Source organism: Bacillus rossius, chromosome 11 (genome assembly GCF_032445375.1).
Source record: "Bacillus rossius redtenbacheri isolate Brsri chromosome 11, Brsri_v3, whole genome shotgun sequence".
NCBI classification, from domain to species: domain Eukaryota; kingdom Metazoa; phylum Arthropoda; class Insecta; order Phasmatodea; family Bacillidae; genus Bacillus; species Bacillus rossius.
The window spans coordinates 5455161-5473645 of NC_086338.1; the positions used below are offsets into that span (position 1 = coordinate 5455161).

Genomic DNA, 18485 nt, shown 5'->3' on the forward strand with positions numbered 1-18485 from the left:
CGGGTCATGAATAGGGACTGGAAAATGTTGTCGTTTTGAAAGTGCAAAAAGCGGTGGTTTGAATTCTTAAAACCGGTGTTTTCATTTCGGTGTTTTCACCAATGTGATTTTTTTGCGGATTCCCAAAATTAACAGTCAAAATTAATATGAACATTATATATTGATACAGAGATACTAGTCAAAACATTCTTAAAGCCTTTACAATGAGGAAATTATTATTTACTTATTGTCATATCTGTACATAATTTTAGCTTCTATATTTGTTAGTAATGCTCTTAGCAAAAAAATTCACAGTTTCCTGCTTTTCACAGATCATAAAACACAATACATAATATTTACAGCTGCAAAGTTGAATAGATATGTAACACTAAACACATATGTAACACTAAACACATAGACATGGCGTACAACTAACACACTAAAACAGTGTTCAACCTTCAAAATAGATTTCACTGAGAATAGCTACATTTTCAGCATTAAGGCGCTGTCGTTGGTCACTTAGAAAAAAATTGTTCGCAGTCTGCATTTACACATGGCAACTATACACTTTTCAAAGCACCCTTAGAAAATTCTGCATGATTTACAGAAAGAGACAATAATATTGCAATCAAATCCAGTGATGCATCACTTTTGTCTCCTAACTGTTTCTTCACCAAGAACTGAAGCTCTTTATAGCTTTGAAGCAATTGACTTTCATTGCAGTCCTTGAACAATGCCATTTTCTTCAATTTTTTACCAAGATCTTTTGTTACTTCCGTAATTAAAATCTGTGCAGGGTCAAAAACACTCAGGTCATAATAAAGATGACTTGCAGGATCACTTGAAATTAAAGCTAGCAGCTTAGTGTATCCATGTGATGCAGCTTTTACTAAGGCAGATTTAACCTGAGCTTTTGCAACATCTCTCCCACACGACTGCAGTGCTAAACTTGTTTCTTCACCAAAATTTCCTGCTTCAGCAAGCTGCAAAACTTGCTCAACTTTGCGTAGGTTACCACACAAAATGTTGCTACAAGGATATGACGACCCTTCCAACAACTTTGTCAAGTCAACAATTCCCTTTGCTGTTTCTTTGATGAAGGTAGCCTGCACCTTAACATTAAGGACCTGTTCCTGTGACAAACTTGCCAAATACTGAACTCCAACATTGCTAACTGATGCTATGTCGTCACTCTTCATGAACTCAACAATAGCTTCTATGTAGTCTGATACATAGGCTACAGACTCGTACCACGAAGACCATCTCGTGAGGACTGGCATTGGGAACAGTGGAACCCTTGGAGCTTCATATTTATCATCCAGAAATTGCCGGAACAGATGCTTTCTCTTTCGAGTGTTCAGGAACGCACTCTTGATTTTGGAAGTGGCATTTTGAAGTTCAGGAAGGTGCTTTCCCAGAACATTCAAAATCAGATTGAGTTTGTGCGCCCAACACTGAATCACTACAACATTGTCCGACATCAAGTTGGTAAGTGTGTCAAAACACTTCCCCATGTATCGGGCTGAGTCTGATACTAAGGCCAGGACACTGTCATAGCTAATGTTATATTTGTTCAAAGAATCAAGATTAGCTCTTGAACAACTTTTTGCATCAGCTGATTCAAGAATGTGGACATCACCTACTACGATTTCAACTTGGTGACTGGCTTCTATAATCTTGAAGATTATAACGAAAACACACCGACCTTGTTTGTCTGTTGTTTCATCGCAGCATACCGCAAGGTGCTTTCCTTTGACCTTCTCCTTGATGTTTTCTTCCCTTTCCATATTTAATCTGGGAAGGTGCTTTTCTCGCAAAGTCTTTACACAAGGCAATGCGCCAGATCCTGAAAAAAAAATTTCCTCAAAATTAAGACCACCATTAGCATAGTTTACTGGCATAACGATGTACTTCAAGTTAACTGTTGTTGTATATTGGGTCAATTGCAATTTACAATACTGGACATTTGTAGTTCAGGAAAATGTTTTATTTCCTAGGTTAGTACTACACTCGTTCAGGTATTGAAAACAAAATGAAAAGTTTGTTAGGTTAGGTCAGCTACTTTTAAAAAAAGTTAATTGTAGTGGGGATGATTGGTTAGTTCAAGTACATTAAAAACAGTCCGGTATCGCAAACTACAATAGACCTGTTATATCTGAATTTTTACTTACCTTCAATAAATTCATTCATGAAGTTCACCATGTGTTCATTGTTAAGTTTCTTAAGTGGTATGTTAGCCTTTACAAATGTTTCTGTGACACGTTTTCCAAGATAATCTGCCGATTTTTTGTCTTTGACAACTTTATGAAAGCATGATGCAACTGATGTTTGTAGTTTTGTAGTCTCTTCTTTTGTTGCTGCTAATGACACCACGTGTTTTGCCGACTTTAAATGTTTTTCAATCGTGTCTTTTCGATCCCATGAAACTTTTGTGTTGCAAAACTTACACATAACCGTGCTATTATCTGTACATAACCGTGCTATTATCTGTACAGTAAAACCCCTCCTTCTTATACTGAAATGCTCGATCCCTTGCACTTAATTTATTCCGCATTTTTACTCACTCACTAGTCACTATCCAATTAATAATGTTGTTAACTTGCCGATTTGCCCGTCGGAGTAGAAGCCAAAGTGAACATGACGACAGCAGCAGTTGCACACCAGTGAAAACTATTCTCTTTCAAGTTAATTTTTTTTTTCTTCCGTGGATCCCAAGGTACTAAAAATAAAAGTGTTTATATACCCCGCAGTCTGCATGTAAATAATTTTATCTTTTTTTACCGTCACTTTTTGCCCGATGTATTAAGTAATTTTCTTGTTATGTTCTCCGTAATTACGTCCCAAAGTCCCACTCAATGGCGTGTTAATTTTAATCATGAATTTAAGTTACTGGCTAGGAGCGTTATCCGTAGGCCATAGCAGCAAAAAAAAATGGCTGCGATGACTGGCGAAAGGAATGGTTTACACCAGCGGACTTTTATTTAATTAAAATGAATCAACGTCACGTTAAGTGTTTCATTTTAAAGCGGATGTTAGTTAATAAATAGAAAATCGTAAATTACTTAGCAATGATTATCATCGCAAATTATTATAATACATAATAATTAATTATAAGGTTTACCCTTCATGTTTTTTTTGGTTAGGACATTTATTTCCTTACATTTTTTTATTCAAACAAACATATTGTTTGTGAATTGCGTTATGATTATGATACTAAATTTATAATAAATAAACCTTTTCGCGCATAGTTTGTTAAAATTCGTAGAAATTTCGTTTTTTCGCAACAAATGGTATTTTTCGCGTTTTGCACTTAATTTCGCGTGAATTCGTGAAAATTTCGCGATCGCGAATCTAGTCCCTAGTCATGAAGTACTTGTGTTCCATGTCTTAGGTTATTGGCGTTTCAGTAATATAGCACTGGTGTGGGCTGTCACACATCCTCCCATAGTAAACCGACCAAGAAGAACCAGTGGTCAACCCAGGTTATTGGTTTATAGTCACGTCTGCACAGAGCAGTCTGCACTCACCAGTTCGTTCAACTCCTCCGTGATTGGCTCCTGCTTCACACAGACGTCTCCATCTGCCGGCTGAAACAACACACCAATTAGCACGTGGAGGAGCTGACTTAGAAGACAGCTGCATGTTATTAGGTGACAGAGATACATCTTGATCCACTACATAACTCATAACAAGTCAGACCTCTCTGGGTTGCATTGATCTAAAATTGTCACATAGATGAGAACACTTATATATAGAGACAGGTGTTTTCGGTGAAAAAATTTGCACAATTTCGTTACTTTTTACGAGATGATTTCGGTATATTTTTCGATATTTTATCAGCAGTTTCGTCAAAAATTTCGTTGATTTTAAAACTGCAATATGAGGTTTATAATTATAAGTTCTACGTGAATGTGTTTAATATGTCATTTAAGAGTAGAACTACACAGTTTCATACATAACTTTACCAAATATTTGCACAGAACAAGCAACAATTCAAAACCTATGCAGAGCAAACAAAACAAATCTATAGATAGCATACATCAAAAATTAAATGAAGGTAAAGTAGGCCAAGCAAAATATTTTGAAAGAAAATACTACACATAAATAGGACAAAGACAGACAGTATTCCTTCAAGTGACAAAATGAATTTGAACATACACTTAGTTGGACATTGCCAAAGTTAACATCAGTTCCATGTTATCCGCACCAAGGTTTGTCCTTCAGTCAGACATGATGTTGTTATACATTGAAAAGGACCTTTCTGAGTCAACATTGTTGGCAGGTATCCACAATTCCTTTACGGCAGCATCAACAAATTTACTATGCTCGGACTTTAACGATAAAAGAATTGCAACAGGATCAACATCTTTACCTGACTTGCACAAACTTGAAGCCTGTTCTCTGAATACAAAATATGGCACAATTAGTTCTGTTGTTGCAAGATCCTAGAGCATAGGGATTTTTTTGCTAAAAGACAAACATCATTACTTTCTACACTACATTTCATAATGTTTCTATGGTCAAACAGCTGACCAAGAGATGAAAAGAAATCTTTTGCACTGTCAGAATCTGTCAGCTGGTTCAGTTTGCATAAATGTTTTTCGCCTACAGATTTAAACAAACCTGTAAGTTGTGTCTGACTGTGTTTTGGAAGTTTGGAAAGTGCAGCAGATGTTTTTTCAAAGAAAAAGCCGTCATTAAGCAAGACAAAACTCTTAGACAAGTCATTCAATTTTGAAATGAGTGTGTGTGCCATTTTACTACTTTCAAGTGTTAACAGTAAGTTGCAGCACTGTGCACAGTGTTCAACAAGCAGTACAGCTTGACAGTGTATTTTGTTGACTTCACACGAAGCCAAAGCCTTGAAATAATTGATTGCAACCCTTTCTTCTTCCACACTTACAACAAAGCCAACAATGTCATGTAAAAATTCACACAAATACTCTACGCTCTTGAACCAAGAGTTCCATCTGGTTATAACCGGGATGGGGAAAAGTTTAGGTTTGCAACTTTCATCGTTCACATACTTTTCAGTCAAAAATTGCATGTATGTATGCATGCTTTCTTTTCCGTATGTTCAAAAACAAGTTTTTGGTTTGTATGACACAGTTGTTCAAATAACTTAACTATATGGCCCAAATATTTCCTATCAAGTTCAGTTTGTGAGCCCAGCACTGCGTATGAACGAGATCTTCAGACACCAAGATTCTGATGGCGTTGATGCACTTTCCCATATATCTGGCATAATCTGAAGTTATTGAAACAATGTTCCCGTAATGAATCCCTAACTTATGAACAACGCCTACAATTGCCTGAGAGCATTCAGTAGCATTTGCATTTGCTAGAACTTTAACACCACCAACTAAAAGTTTTTGAACAGACACATCCCCACAGCCAAGCACTTTTATTAGAACTACGAACACACACTGTCCCTTTCTATCTGACGTTTCATTACAGAGAATGGAAACTCTCTCATCCTTAACAGCTTCTTTCAACCTCTGTTCCTCCTCGCTAATAACCACTGGAACATAGCCTTTCCATATTCTACTGGCAGACGGCAAGTCCCCAGCGCCTTTTAATAATAACAATAATAATAATAATAAAGTGGTGGATAATTAAAATGTGTTGTAAAATTTTTACTGTAACATAATTAAATGTAACTCTCTCTTATACAAACTACAAAAATAAATACTTTTCTAGACCTATGTATGCCTTTTAAACTCTGTAACCTGTAAGGCCTACCACAATTCCGAGTAGGATAATTCACAAGATATCATTGCTCAATTTATACAAACCTTTTTGCTTGCATTGTTCAGGTTTTAAAAAATGCATATATTTACTAGGCCTAAACATGTTACAAAGCACAGTACTGGAAACTGCTTTAAAAAATTTACTGACAAAAAAAACTCAAGTCCTAACCTAAAAACAAATAAGTTACGTCTATTTTTACCTGTGGCCAGGTTATAGCAACTTTTTCCAATAAGTGATGTAAAAAAACACGACTCACAGCTATATGAATATTTCAAGAGTAGGTAGGCCTAACAAAATTTATTATCGTAACGTTCTGTTTATCTGCTTAAGAATGCACAAAACTGTTAAAATATCATACGCTTTAGCACCTACCTGCAATGTACTTGTGCATCCATTGAGGAAATTTCGGGTCATCCAGTTTTTCAATCGGGATGTTCACTTCGATAAAAGCTCAAGTTGTTGACATAATGAACTCAAAAAGAAACAGAGCAAAATCGTTTGATTACATCCACGCCATTTTAACAAACTGTGGCGAGTGGTGACTCTGGCAAGGCGATGGGTAGCCTAAGATGTACATCAAGTTCTGTCCCTGCCCGAACACGCCCGAATATTCACCTTCGGTCAACCTCGGGTTTACTTATATATATATTTATATTACTCTGTTTATTTTAATGTAGCTATACTAACCTAACTGTCCATAGTGTTTTAAAGTGTTTTAATGTAGCCAACCTAACTGACCACTTTTAATATTTGAATTCATTTTTCCTGCGCAAAAATAAAACAAATCCCGAGATTGGCCGAATGTGAATATTCGGGCGTGTTCGGGCAGGGACAGAACTTCATGTATATCTTAAGCTTCTCATGAGGCGATAGCGCGACACGAATAAAGCACGAAACCCACTGAATCAGATCGGCCCGACTCAGCATGGCGCGGCACCAACCGGAACAGAAAAATAAGTATGCATGCATTTGTACGCGAGGTAACCCACAGCACTGTACCGGCTCGGCTCGACTCGGCGCGGCACCATCTAGAATCGTCGGCAAAGAATAATTTCCGTTTCGCCGGCCGGCCCGACCAGCTAGTCTGGTAAAAGTAGTGCTTAGAAATGGTAATGGAAATGAACGAAGAACTATTAATTGAATTTTATCTGTTTTCTCAAAACTATATTGTTGCGGATTCTACACAGAACTTAAAAATTGTTTGCCATGTATTTTCCAAAAAAATACTTTAACTTAATTTACTACAATTTGGCTCTGAAATAAAACAATTAATTACAAATTCAGTTTCATATAGGCAACTTTTTTATGTTACAGCAACTACCTTGGTAAAATACACATTCGTTGCCATTCTCCTGGAAGTAAACCAATGAATATTAATGTACAAATATGTGTAGTTTGTGAGCTTTTAAAGGATTTCACTATCTACATAACATTACTTTTCATATACTTACTTTAGTGTCAGTGCCAATCTCTCCTCTGGGCCAACCGATTTACGGAAGTTCAGTTTTTGTTTCCGTAGTGGTAACACGGCAACCAACTCATAAAATTAGACACGGACATTCGAAAGTATTCCGTAAACTTCCGCTCGTCGTTTAATAACTGGGGAAATAAATGGTGGTATTCACCTAACGTTTCCCGTTTCAGGAAAATGTGAACCCAAAAACCATGTTTGCGTTGTTCCACCAGCTCATTACAAGCAATCGCCACAACGATGTCTTCTTCTGAAGAGCTGTCCATAGTTACTGACGGTCGGTCCGGTACGATTGTGTCGCTCCAGTGAGTTTAGAGAAGGTGGGGTCGATCTGAGACGACCCGTGCCGCGCCGTGCCGAGCCGGGCCGATCCGATTCAGTGGGTTTCGTGCTTAAGACTTTCTAGACTATCGAAAGTCGTTAACAATTGATTATAATCTACTGCTGTTATCGAGTCATCAAAATACGGACGTTTAGCTATTTTCAGTGTGTTTTTTCTTAATTTTTTTTTGTGATTTCTCTAAGTAATTGATAATTTCGTGTTTTTAAGTTTATGTATATTCCCGCATAGCGAAAAACACCTGTCTCTACTTATATACTAAAAGATAGTTGTGTAACGATGACGTTTGTAACTCGTACGAGGTCGATTAAGACATTTTTCTCTCTTTGCAAAAAAGCAAAGGCATACATAGCTTCATCTGCACCTACGCTGCTATTCGTGGTCAAACTATTATAGTTAATTTAATCAAAAACCTAATAAAACACTGCATGGCCTTGACCGGAAAGGGGAAGTTCTCTCTCGTGACTCAAAATACTAATCTGTCAGCAACCGTCTCTTTCAACTTCTGAGCCGTGACGTCGGCAAAGCACACGCAACAAACTCTTCACTAAACACAAAGCTGGGGACTTCCTGCTCTGAAGTTAGCTCTCACTGGCTGTTGTCAGTCCTTGGAAGTTCATCTCTCAGGGCTTCCCTTGCAAAATTTTTTTCATTGGCTGCACAAAATATTCTCTGGAGTGAAGTCTGGGTTATCAATCTGTCTTTCTCACACACAATAATCACAGTACAGAGCCAAACAGGGTCTTTCTGTTGCTGATCAAGTATCTGCCATCCTATCCCATAACATTGTACAAAACTCTCAAATCATTGCAATAGCTTACAAGCTAATTCAGGGGTAAAAATTACTCAGTTAAAACATTATTCTAATTAAATAAATTATTAAAAAACATATTTTGCAAACTATACATTGGTCTGCAAGCAGATTTCAATTTGTCATCCAGATTTACATTAAACTTCTTCCATCCTGTGTTTTACCATAAGGATAAATAATGTGTTTATATTTCATAGGCATTTCAGTCATTCTCTCATATGTAACTTTTATTCTAATATCCAATCATTAACTTGCTCTGAAATCCTAGCTTGTAGTTGGACAAATCTTCATCGCTTGCTCTTGCACATGCTACCCTCTCTGTTTGTTGTATTGACACCTGAAAAATTTGCCATTGCGATCAACTTGGAAAAATAATACAATTTGTTATGCTTTGAAGATAAAATACAATTTTTTAATTTTTTCTTCTTCATATTTTACACAAATTGGTTTTCATTTTAGTAATGCTATGTTTGTATATCTAAAATGGTGCACCGTAGATAACAAAAAGCATAGGATAAAACTTTCAAATTTAAATACGTATGAACAAAAAAATTTTGTAATACATTTTTTGTATTTTAACAGTTTTAATTTTATTAGAAAAAAAAACATGTCCTGTTGCTGCTGTTTTGTAATTCCTCCGCTGTAAACCCCCAAGCCCTTATGACCCTTGGTGTCAGAAGAGCTCAGTTGAAGAAGTACACGCTCTGCCCCTGAAATGCATTATTTAAACCACTTCTGGCCGTGCCTCAACTGGCACAAATGTGACAGATGAGACAGAATAAAACTTTGGAATGCGTGGGAGGAGTCGGAGGGAGAGAGACAGCCAATGGAGTTTGTCGCCCACTAGGTACCTGCCATTTCTTTTCTTTTACCTCACAAACACGTTCCTGTTGGCCCACAACGTTGTACCTGTCTGCCTAGTATCGAGGAATGCAAACACAATAAAGGGGCTAAATGTAAAGAGAAAAGCAGGATCAACACAACCAAACATCCCCTGAATTTTCTAGAAATTCCTGACGTTTTTTCGGTTATTTCGCGGTCATGTCTGATCTAGACCATTCTGCCAGTTTTCCTGGTTTCCATAGTTAATAGACACCCTGTCGCATGTTAGGCTTTTTTGGATGGTCTAGGAACGTAACTCAGGACATTATCATTGTTACCTATAGGGAAATGTGATTTATTAATGAACAATTTCCAGGAAGTTTACCTGTCCGTTAATCGAAGACTTGCTGTGTAATGCATGATAAATATTATTAAAATAAAGAAATAAATAATTTATGACTTGTGTTAAGTTTTGTAAACATTCAACACTTTTAGTTTACAGTCGCATGCTCATATAACAGTCGGCACTCACCAATTTATCCAACTCCTCCTTGATGATTAGCATGAAACTCAGCTCACTCGACTCTTGCTTCATGCAGACGTCTCCATCGGTCGGCTGAAACAACACATCAATCAGCACATGGCCAAGTGAGTTAGTACACACAGGCATGTTACGAGGTCAACAGCAACCAAAGAGAGACTGACCCTCAGCCCCCCCTCACTTTTAGGCATTATATTAGTGTTAAAAATGATAAACAGCATAGTTTATTGCTTTTGGTGGTTGCTAGTATTTTATTAGTATCTGAAGTAGAGCTGGGCCGATCAGAGAATTTGCCGATCATGCTGATACCAATCACTTCTTGCCTATCTGGCCAATAAACTATATTGATCATCCTTTTAAAAAATAGTTAATCACCATGATGCCTTCATATATTTTTTGAAAATAATTTGAGCCATGCATAACAATATTTGAGCGCATTAAGTTGGTAATAGTGATTAAAAAAATAAAATTAATACAAAATATAATTGGAAAAATTAAAAGTTGTAAATCGACTATTCTCTTTACTAAGTGGTTTGTCACTATTGACAAACAAACACAACCGTGAAGCCAAGATATTTGAAGAGATAAAATGTTCACATTAATCTACTAAACGAAGGATAAAACAGTAAGATTAGAAAAATAGGCACTAAAATTTAATTGAAAATAGTTCTACAAGCGGACGGATGAGTTTGTGCGTGGTCTGTAGTCTATGTTTACTTAATTCTTATCTACATTAGTTCAGTGAAAAATCAGATCTAATATTGGTTAATGTAAAGAGACTGACTTTTTTAGGTTTACCCTACCCCTAAGCAATGTTTTTTTTTCTGAACTAGAACTATATGCTCAAAGAAACATGTTCAGGTCTCCGACAAAAAAAACTGCCTCAAAATAAATGTGATCCCATGATCAACTTGCATGTCAAATGAATCATCTTGAACCCTCAAAGTTGGAACCTAGAAGTTAAATAAATGTTTCGAACTAAAGGCTTATCTCTCTTCTAAATGGTATCGCAAGGTCTTTGATAAAATTACATTTGAACACCTTGAATTCAACTTAAAAACTAGATTAACCGACTCACAACACAGTTTTAGAATTGGTAAAACTGCCATGACAAACTTTGTTTCTTTTCTCAACACTGTATATTTTGAAGTAATTATAGGTGGTCAAATTGATGCTTTTTATTTCGATTTAGCTAAAGCTTACGACACTGTCAATCAAGATCTCCTTATTCAATGCTCTAAATTCGACCTAAGTGATAAATACTTTGTTTGGCTAGTTCTGATATATTATTAGAATTAAAGAACTCAACTGGCATTCTGTTCTCTGATGACCTAAATATTTACAAGAAAATTTCTTCCTTATCATGCCAGTATCTACTCCTAAGTGTCATTACTGGAGTTGTTGACTGAACTAACTTGGTACATCTCAATAATGAAAACAGTACTATCATTTTCTTCACTATAAAAATCCATCCTATTGTGCATGAATACAAACTAGACAATTCTACTCTTTTAAAATCTCATTGTGTTAAAGATCTAGGCATTTTTCATGATCGAAAGCTAATTTTAACACACTTTTTATTAGCTTCACTTGTAACTATGTAATCAAATCTTGTAAGTGGATTTCAAATTCTAACTCTTGAATAGATTTGAAACTTTGCTAGTATGTATATGTAACCACGATGACAAAACAATAATTTCATGACTCTAAGCCTAAGAGTGAAGATGGGGGGAGAGGCATAGGAAAAACAAACCACTCCTTTCGTGCTATGGGCAATAACCATCCTTTTTGTATATCCACTCTAATACACACTCTCTCTCTCTCTCTCTCTCTCTCTCTCTCTCTCTTTCTCTAAGGGTCGCCCTCGCTGGTATGACCATAGAAGGGCTCTCTCCACCCTTGCTTGTATTGCTCACTCCACTCCACTTTAATACACTCTAATACACTCTAATACACTGACACTTGCCCACTCTCTCTATATAAAATATCACGTTACTTTACGTTATAATTAAACCCAACCCGACTTTTAATACGTAAGCTCAGAAGCAATTAAGGGAAAAAGGTATTTCGGCAATAAGCCTACTCACGTAATATGCTGCGAGGAATCTGTGCGACATCATAGGTTATAAACAAAGCGACGAACAATAGAATAATTCATTAAAGCAATCAACCATCTTCGCCCTTTTTTTTTTCGTTGCTATAACCACACATATTTACTTACTTCAGGATATAATAGTAAATATGGACGAATTATGTACACAAATAGATATTTTTCTTTTGCCACAGCTGAACATGTACATTGGGATGCCATCTTGTGACCGGCGATCTAACAACTATATTTATATTTTATAAGAGTATAAAATATGGTGAGAAGCAAGTTTAAATACTTTCTAATACATAGGATTGAATATATATATATATATACACACACACACACACACACACATAATTATTTAGGCCACTTTTTTTTCTTTTTTTATTAATATCTAGTTTGTACTTCCACCGCAAGGGCAGGGAAATTTCGGCAAGATTTATGCGCGCGTATCTCATTCCTTCAAAGGGGAGTTAGTTCGGCCCTCCCTTCCTTTCTTCGTTCCCGCACTTTTCTCCCTATATTAAGGGAAGGTCATCCACCCGAAGGCAGGTGATTGGCCCGACGGCCAGTGAGGCTGGAATCCGCCCACTGACCACAGGACGATCCTAGGGGGAGCAGCAGAACAACTGGCTATCCGTTTTCTGCAGCCTCGCACTACTCCTTCACGAGCCAAGGCAACCGAGGACCTATCTCGGCATAGCGTGTTTATTCCCCCCCCCCCCCCTTTCTTGACGCTAGGGTGCAATTAGTGTAATTTTGTGGATGTGTATCAGTAGGGAAAGTTATCGCAGCCGACCAACTGAACTGTACAACAAAAATAATTAAAGTACTCTTTGATATCATACCGTCATTCTCGATGAGTAGTTTAGCCCCATCCCTTACCCTTCCAGCTATTCACCTACGCCAGCAGGCCGCACAGAAGAGGAAACTGAAGGTCACCTCCGTCAAGTATCTGCCGGAGTTATTTCCAGCCTTGATCCGGATACCCGGACCAGTTCCAACCCTGGAGGAGCTCGCCCAACGTCAACGATCCGAAGAGAGCCGTCCAGATCTACGCTTCGGCTTCCCTCTGCCGAGGGGACTCTGAGCTCTTGCAGACCGCCCTTCCGAGCATCAGTGCACCCACCGTCAAGAGGAAGGAAGAGGAGGAGCTCAACCAGCTTCAGCTACACCACCTCCTACGCCCCTATCACCACATACCACCCCCGCCGCTCTCACCCATAACCAGCCCCCTCGGCTATGTATCGCGAGACCAGGAACCCAGCCAGAAACATCTACGCAGCATCCTACGTCTCTATCGACACCTCCCAGCCTCTCTGTCACCCATCGCTGGCTCTCCCGAACATCCTAGTGTGAACCAATCCACCTCAACCAAGGAACTGCAAGCTGCTTTTTCCGATCCAGTACCAGCCCGGAGACAGACGCTCCCGCAACCCCTGCGTCGCCCCTCGAGAAGACTGCCCAGCCACGGGAGAAGGGAACCTAAGACCGACAACCACACCAAGGTGAGACCCCTCGTTCCCCTTGCCCGAACCAACGCCCAACCTACATACCAGCCGAGTGTGACTTCTGCCGCAAGACCAGCTAGACCTTCTCTACCCCTGTACATCACTGGAAACAGGAGACGGGCATCGAGCCCAGAATTGCTCGGTGCAAGAAGAATTTTTGGCGCCCAACGTGGGGCCTGTTGATTGTTCTACAATACCCGTGAAGACCCATTGCAAGCCCTACCAGACGGACTAGCCAACAACCACTGTAATGGACCCCTGCCACCACTTGCAGCTCATAGAAGACTTAACCAACAACAGACACAACATGACCCACCCCAGGAACAGCAGCAAGCAGGCAAAAAAAAAACACACACGCACACTCTCTCTCTCTCTCTCTCTCTCTCTCTCTCTCTCTCTCTCTCTCTCTCATGGGTCACCCTCGCTGGTATGACAATAGAAGGGTTCTCTTCCCCAGCTTGTATTGCTCACTCCACTCCACTCTAATACACACTCTCTCTCTCTCATGGGTCGGCCTTGCTGGTATGACCATAGAAGGGCTCTCTTCGCTGGATAGTATATACATATGAGTTAACGTGAGTGTTACTGATAAAGTTCCAAGCCATACCCTGATGCATGAACACAAATGAATCCTGCGAAGGAAGACATGCAATAAGTGGGCACAAGACCTGGTGAAGAGTAACAGAAACTACTGTCCACATGACAACACGTAGTCCAACAGTCTACCAGCTACTCGTGAAGGAAGCATGCAGAACTGTACGAAACATACCTCTGGTGCGCCCCGCACTTGTGCTGTTGGCAAAACTGCCACAGAGACTGGTAGGTCCTGCGATGAGGTCACCCGGCCATACTGGGACTGAGCTGTCGTGTGCGGTGACAGAACACACTCCGGTTCTTCTGACAGCAAGCCGGTTCCCCTCGGGAGATCGTCATTTGAACCAGCCGTGAGCAACGAAGACAGAGGCTTCAACCGACAACGCAGCTGGTCTTGGTTCCGACTCTTTCGGATGGCGGCCTGGCAGATCTGGTAGCTTCGCTGCATGTTCACTGCTCCGGGCGATAGTTTGCAAGTCGAGTGAGAATCACGACCAGACCTTCTCAGTGTAACCTGCAAACAAGTGACACTATACACAGTCGCCAAGCTAGAACACAGTAAGTAAATTCATAGCTCGCTAGAAACTCTCACTGGCTATATCATGCCTGATCAGTTGAATATCAATTGTTCAATGTTTCCAGATGACGCACAGTTTGAATTATATGGAGTAAAGGGGTTTTGCCCTATTATTTTGTTAAAATCTATGGTCCATTGGCAGACTAACCACGTCACTATTCCCAAAAGATTTTTTCATAACATAATGAGTGGCAAGGAAGCGAGTGAACTGTACTATACTCACACCCTAATTGCTTGGGACGTATTCAATTGTGACACATTGAAAGAGTAAGCACTTAATTATCGTAAGGCAGATACTTGTTTGCTGGCTGACATACCTCAGTCTTTTCGATCTGGTTGTTTACAGTTTTATTAGATCCTGCTCATTACATTATAGCTCCCTCGCTTGCATTGAATGATCTTCTCAGTAAAACCAGTGTACAACTTGTATTATAACATTATAACTAACAAAGAACAATCTCTTCCTAGAGTCCGCTGAACTGAAATTGTGTCGTACATAAATTGTGCCACACAAAAGCAAACCATATTTACATACATGTCCAGTCACGACCCTAGCCTTTCATCATCTTATATTTGTTATTTCGATGTAAATGCATTGTATGCTCTTATGATGTTGGACAAACTTCCTGTCAGTAATTTTCAATGGATTCGCTAGGATGAATATGCGAGCTAGGGTTTGAGCATAGACATAGATGGTGATACATCATATTTTGTGGAAGTATATTTGACCTTTCCCGATGATTGTCATGATCGCCTATATGATCTGCCTCTGGCTCCTGTGAATAGCATACCGCCAAATGGCCGTATGAGTAAATTGTTAACACTCGTGCTGTGGAAAAGTTACGTAGTGCATGCCAAAACACTGCGGGACTATGTTCAGTATGGAGCTGTCATTGGTCAAGTTCACCAGGTTTTAAGGTTCGAATAGTCGGCCTGGATGAAAAAATAAGTCGTCTTTAATAGTGTACGCCAATTCCTTCAAGATATTGTAATTTCAATTACTATCCAACACATTTTATGAGAAAAGTATAGAGAAATCTAGAAAGCATACAGACATACATATTGCTTGTTGGTATGTGTAGATTTATGGGGAAGAAGAGCTGATTGGTCGTCCGACATTCAAGGCTCAGCAAATCCGATAAAAATTTGGTTCTCGTAGATTTGCAGAAAGGTTCGATAACTTGTGATTAAATTCTTTTACACGGGCATCAGCATTTTGGATCTTTCAAAATTGTATTTATATGACTTTCACTATAATTACATGCAAGCAAAATTCTCTCCACAGTATCTTCATCTCTTTTACTCGGATACTGATTCTTAAATTTACCACATTGAGTTTGACAATGTATATGATTTTATTTGCCCCGATTTAGCTTTCCTTTTCAATACTTCAAATTATGTGCCACGTAATGATCAACACTTCTTCAGTTAAACAAAGTGTAACAGGAATGATGAAAGATTAAGCTGCTGATAAGATCATCACGGAGTACATAAGCTTTCACCTGAAACTCTATGTAATTAAGACGGAGGATGGCTCATCTACGCGTCAAGTCAAGGGTGTGAAGGCCAACTTACTGTGATCACTTTTGTTTCCTCAGTAATATGATTACTTGCAACGAAATTCCTGGATACTTGGCACTCAATATCATTTTCATTCACGAGGTCACACCATGTTTAGAAAGTGAACAAGGTAGCACTGTTTTCAGGAGAGGATAAGTGTTGGCTTCCTGAAAACTGTGTCAGTAATCTACCTTTAGTGTATAAAGATTCATACCTTTCCTCAATTGAACATTGCCTCATCCCCTCTTAATTTAGTACCTTTTTATGATTTAGACATTTCCTTTTTTTTATGTTCAACATTCAAACATCTTAAGATGTGACTGGAACATTGTTGACATTGACTCAGCAATGGTTGTTGGAAAACAACGTGCTCTCTCATCATCCCCCTCGGTCGAACCAGTACTGAAACTAGTACCACTGGAGCCCCTCCATTATGCATGTGGAGATAAAACCGTTGGTGTGTTATCACCTTTGTTTCAAGTACTCCCTGTAGGGATGCTTCAAATATACCCTGTTGCAACAGCTATTTCACAGTAACTGTGTGATTTTATTACCCGTGAGGGTCGGTATATACTTCCCTTTAGGGGCGGTACTGAAGCAATGTGGCCCCATTTGGCGAGTGAAGTGCATACGCCATTTCAGCGCAGTTCAAAAGAGTCTGGGAAGGGCTATGTGGAGAGGCTAAGGGAACCAACCCACCCAGCATCCACACCACCATGACCCCTAGCCCATTTAGAAACCAACAGTGATCCACTGGCTAAGCCCCTCCAGCAAGCACTGAGGGCACCTATCTGAACCTACCACATCTCTGGGACCCTTCAGAACACCCAGGGAGCCAGTGATCCGGCCGAGGACCTAACCACCTTCACTAGCTCTGCAGGCTAGTACCGGAGCAGTAACGCTGCTCCCTCATCTGCCCGTATCAGAGTGGGAACTCCTGAGGGTTTGCTCTCAAGTGTAGAGCAACCAGCTGCCAGCGCGAGTCCATCTCCTGACGACCTGGGTGCCATGAGGAAACCTCAGCATGGGATCTCCCTATACAATTGGCCATCCTGCACTACTGCCTGGACTTTTCATGGCACTTGGGGAGTCTCTGGCCTGCTAACCCATGAGCTAACGGGGTAACCGTCCCAGTCCGGGCCACAGGGTCACCTCGGGAACTGGTTCCGTACGACCAGCCCCTCAGATATCCCACCTACTCCAGTTCCCCAGAGTTCACAGCTTTTGCAGACCGGTCACAGCCCTTTCCAGGTAGAAGGCCTCTGTGATTCTTCACATTAGAACCACAACTTTTGGGACCCATAGCCTGAAGGCCTAGCAGTGCTGACCCAATTTGAAGTTTCCAAGCCTTCTGAGGGCTTTTCCACCTCATCAGATACCTCTTTCCAACATCTGAGGATGTCGAGGAACGTGGACTCCCTGGCAGAGCCCACTTTGGCAAACACCCTTGGTACCATGAGAAGGTAACAAGTTGCCTTAGTGCCGAGAGGCTATGCATTCTCATCCTTGCTCTCTTTTCACGGTCCTGTTGGATCACGTCTCAGATAACTAGCGTTGGCATCAGCTCCGACACCTCAAGCGATAATCACCTTCTCCGAGGTGACTCAGGACCACTCCCAAGACTGATACAACAGTTGTACATCCTTATTAAAAAAAATAAAAGTTTCCATTGGCAAACACAGAGGCTTGATTTAAATGCTATGCTGTTTTAAATGTTAGCCTGATTTAAATGCTAGGCTGATTTACAGGCTAGCCTGATTTAAAAGTTGTCCTGTTAAAACCTTTAAGGTTGTTGTTAGTTCAAACATTTTTTTAATTCCCCATTTTAACTTCTAAAGTAACAGTTGCAAACAGGTTGCTTGAATTACGGGACTTTTAAAGTCTCCCTCAATTGAATGGAGAATACCACTGACCACCTGGCTGCTTCCTTCTCCAAGGAGGAAGTGGAGGAAGCGGCTGGACTACAACAATGTGTTGGTGGTGGGGCCCTCGGGCAGGCCTGGGTACAAGGAGGCCTCGTAGTCACCTCTCTCCACCACACATCCCCAAACTACCCACCGCTTAGGTGGTTGCTAATCTGATTGCCACAGGAATATATATTTTTTTTTTGAAGGAAAAAAATAATTTTTCAACTGAATTCCCTTCTACTGTGTACATTACTTTAACCTGGTTTGTGAAAACTTGTCAGGTACAAGTAATTCAATTATTTATTGAGGATCAATCAGTTGCAACAGTATTAACAGTTCTTTTCAAAGAGAGAAATATTTTATTTCAAATCTCCTTGTCTTGCTTTCCGAAGCTAAGCTCGTCGCCTGACTTAAGCCCAAAACCTCCCACGGAGTTGCAGCCGGCCCAGACATGTCTCTGCACAAGGAGGCCGGCTTGCTGTTGAAACTATGCAAGTTTTCAGTTTTTAATACAACACTATAGCCTTGC

At 39.8% G+C, this 18485-nt stretch overlaps 2 protein-coding genes across 7 annotated transcripts in view; both read right to left on the bottom strand.

Moving 5' to 3' along the window:
• Positions 1–18485, bottom strand: part of LOC134536598 (uncharacterized) — a 121849-nt gene that overhangs the window by 33160 nt on the left and 70204 nt on the right. For all 6 annotated transcript variants that reach the window (XM_063376373.1, XM_063376372.1, XM_063376371.1 and 3 more), the window contains 3 exons: positions 14088–14426; positions 9707–9790; positions 3507–3566 (listed from right to left, as the gene is read on the bottom strand). In XM_063376373.1, the coding sequence (XP_063232443.1) occupies positions 3507–3566; positions 9707–9790; positions 14088–14426 (483 nt within the window). The remainder of the gene's footprint in view (positions 1–3506; positions 3567–9706; positions 9791–14087; positions 14427–18485) is intronic.
• Positions 313–3099, bottom strand: LOC134536596 (uncharacterized). The gene is made up of 2 exons (XM_063376368.1): positions 2151–3099; positions 313–1825 (listed from the first exon to the last, which is right to left on the bottom strand). The coding sequence occupies exons 1-2, from the start codon at positions 2428–2430 to the stop codon at positions 540–542; spliced, it is 1566 nt and encodes a 521-aa protein (XP_063232438.1). The 5' UTR covers positions 2431–3099; the 3' UTR covers positions 313–539.

Excerpts from the sequence above, each read along its gene's own strand:
- LOC134536596 (XM_063376368.1), bottom strand. The coding sequence starts at position 2,430 with ATGTGTAAGTTTTGCAACACAAAAGTTTCATGGGATCGAAAAGACACG. Across the intron at positions 1,826-2,150 it reads CATGAATGAATTTATTGAAG|GATCTGGCGCATTGCCTTGT; the intron begins GTAAGTAAAAAT and ends TTTTTTTTTCAG.